The sequence below is a fragment of the Cyprinodon variegatus genome, unplaced genomic scaffold (genome assembly GCF_000732505.1).
Source record: "Cyprinodon variegatus isolate N-32 unplaced genomic scaffold, C_variegatus-1.0 Scaffold105, whole genome shotgun sequence".
Classification (NCBI taxonomy): Eukaryota; Metazoa; Chordata; class Actinopteri; order Cyprinodontiformes; family Cyprinodontidae; genus Cyprinodon; species Cyprinodon variegatus.
Genome location: NW_015150558.1, coordinates 1,166,487 through 1,168,782, shown reverse-complemented (window position 1 = coordinate 1,168,782; position 2,296 = coordinate 1,166,487). Strand labels below are relative to the sequence as shown.

At 50.7% G+C, this 2,296-nt stretch overlaps 1 protein-coding gene across 1 annotated transcript in view; it reads right to left on the bottom strand.

Annotated features, from left to right (window-relative positions):
* The window catches only part of LOC107084655 (tankyrase-1-like), a 26,859-nt gene that overhangs the window by 13,274 nt on the left and 11,289 nt on the right, over positions 1–2,296 (bottom strand). The window contains exons 6-8 of the mRNA XM_015374580.1: positions 1,302–1,396; positions 1,152–1,218; positions 887–1,073 (exon numbers count right to left, since the gene is read on the bottom strand). Coding sequence (XP_015230066.1) covers positions 887–1,073; positions 1,152–1,218; positions 1,302–1,396 — 349 coding nt within the window. The remainder of the gene's footprint in view (positions 1–886; positions 1,074–1,151; positions 1,219–1,301; positions 1,397–2,296) is intronic.

Genomic DNA, 2,296 nt, shown 5'->3' with positions numbered 1-2,296 from the left:
GTTGTTTTGAGCTTAGCAGACAGGCGAACGCAACCAATCACCATGTCTACTGCGGTAAGTGACTATTTTGTTCCAATTTTCGAGTTTGAAATTTAGCATGTTTTCATACATTATTTTTTATGCATGTGTCTAAATAACAAAGATTGTAGTTAGCCAAGTTGGAGTTTCCCATGCATTTATCCGACTGTTGCTGTTTTCTCGCTGATTCCGCCATTATAACTGCACAAATATCGACACTGCGCTAGCAACCAGCATGCCTTTCACTGGGGGCGTGTAGCAGTTCTCGCCGTAAAGCAAGACCGACTCTCGCGATGCACGAGACTTCTGAGCCTGTGGGTGCGGGCCGAGGGCTCCTGCAATTGCAAGTACGGTATTTCCCCTACAGACCACCAGGGCGGCCGAGAAAACCTTTGTCCGACCTGAAATGACTCATTTAATCATCCAAAACGTTATGGAACACATTAATTAACTGAAAAATGTTGCATAGTATGCCTTTAATACCCAACACAGGTCACTATTCTGCTTATTGGTACGCAGAAGTGGCAAGAAATACAACAACAATGGCGGACGATAATGAAGAGGGCAGTGTTTATGTTTAACCATCTTGAAACGATTGTGTTTTTAATGTTGGGAAGATCGCTAGTTGCACTCCAGCAAAACCATCCAGAGCACGCTGGCCTGTGACATCATCGCGTCCTCTACTGCGCATGCGGGACACTTACATCATATAAATGCAGTTCACACAGCTGATCACATACAAGTCGCATATATTTGGAAACGTGAACGGCAACGCAAAAAAAAATCGTATTTCACATCAAAATGTGAATTGAGCCTGAAGGCCTGCAGTGTGAACGTAGCCTATGAGAGTGAAGGTGGGGTGGCTCACAGGTCAGCCTCTCTTTGAGCTCCGGGGTGGGCGCCATGTCCACGGCGCTCTTGCTGTGGCAGTTCAGCAGGGTGGGGTCGGCTCCGTGGCTCAGCAGCAGTGAACACACCTCCACCCTGTTTTTGGAGGCGGCCTCGTGGAGGGGGGTGAACTGCCAGAGGTCCATGGCGTTCACGCAGGCTCCGTGCTGCGAAGACAGGAGCCGATCAGATTCACGCTAAAAACCAGACGGGAAGGGATGGAGAAGCTTTTCCTGAACCTTTACCTTCAGCAGCAGCTCCGTGACCTCGTAGTGCCCATAGGAGCAGGCGTTGTGGAGAGGAACCAGGCCGCTGCAGGGAGACACATCTGGGTCAAACACGACGTCAGGGAAGCGAGGATTTGCTCCTCTCCTTCTCCTCAAACAGATACTCACCCCTTGTCCTTGGCGTGGACGTCGGCGCCGTGCTGGAGCAGGAGCTGGACGATGCGGACCCGGTTGTAGCCTGCAGCCAGGTGGAGGGGCGTGGACTGTAAGAGAGGAGTGCTGGTTAGCCGCCGTTCACACCCACAGACACGCAGAGGGCGGGGCGAGCGTCGGCGCCTCCGAGGGCGGCAGGGCGAGCTGCTGGTTAGAGCCGAAGCTAACTGCTGCTGCAGGCTGTGCTGGGTGAGTGGCAGATGGATGGGTGAGGGGGTGAGGAGTCCTCACCCAGAACTGAAACCTGAACATCTTCTAACAGTCTGAGGTTTGATGCCGTGTTTCTGGAGCGCCGGGTCGGAGAAAGTCTCCCAAATTCCACGTCTGAAATGATGCTGTTTTGGTGCTGGATCCCCTCCCACTGCTTTAAGATGTCCCACCTTTACCCAGAATTCCTTGCACTGTAGACTGCGCTCTCAGTAGATCCAGTCTCTATTTTTAAATCGTTCTTTTCATCCCATGAATACGGTCTGAATCCCGCTCTGCCTGTCCTGCAGCGAAGCCCTCAGCATCCTGCATCAGAACCGGGCCTAGAACTCCTCTTTGGACTTCCTGCGGCGCTAGACGACAACCGGAGCACAGAAATAACAGCTAACCTGTTAACTAACCGTTCCACAGAAGGTGCCATGAGGACATGGGGACGACCAGAAGGGCTGACCTCAAGGAACAGGTCAGATCATCACACCAGAGCAGAATATTTACGCTACGCTGAGCCTGAAGCTCTAGTTTCAGACACTGTTTGTCAGGAAGAAACAGGAAAACCTCTGAATCAAAACTAAACCTGAAGGTTTTGATCTCTGTGAGCGTAGCAGCAGGTAGCTGTGACGAGCTAATAAGCTAACAAACTGAAACATGTGATTTCTAATCCAGACAAAGAGGATATACTGGCGGGAATTTAAAGGAGAAGTCCGCTCATATTCAGAGTTCCAACTTTTTAAAGTTCTTTAAAT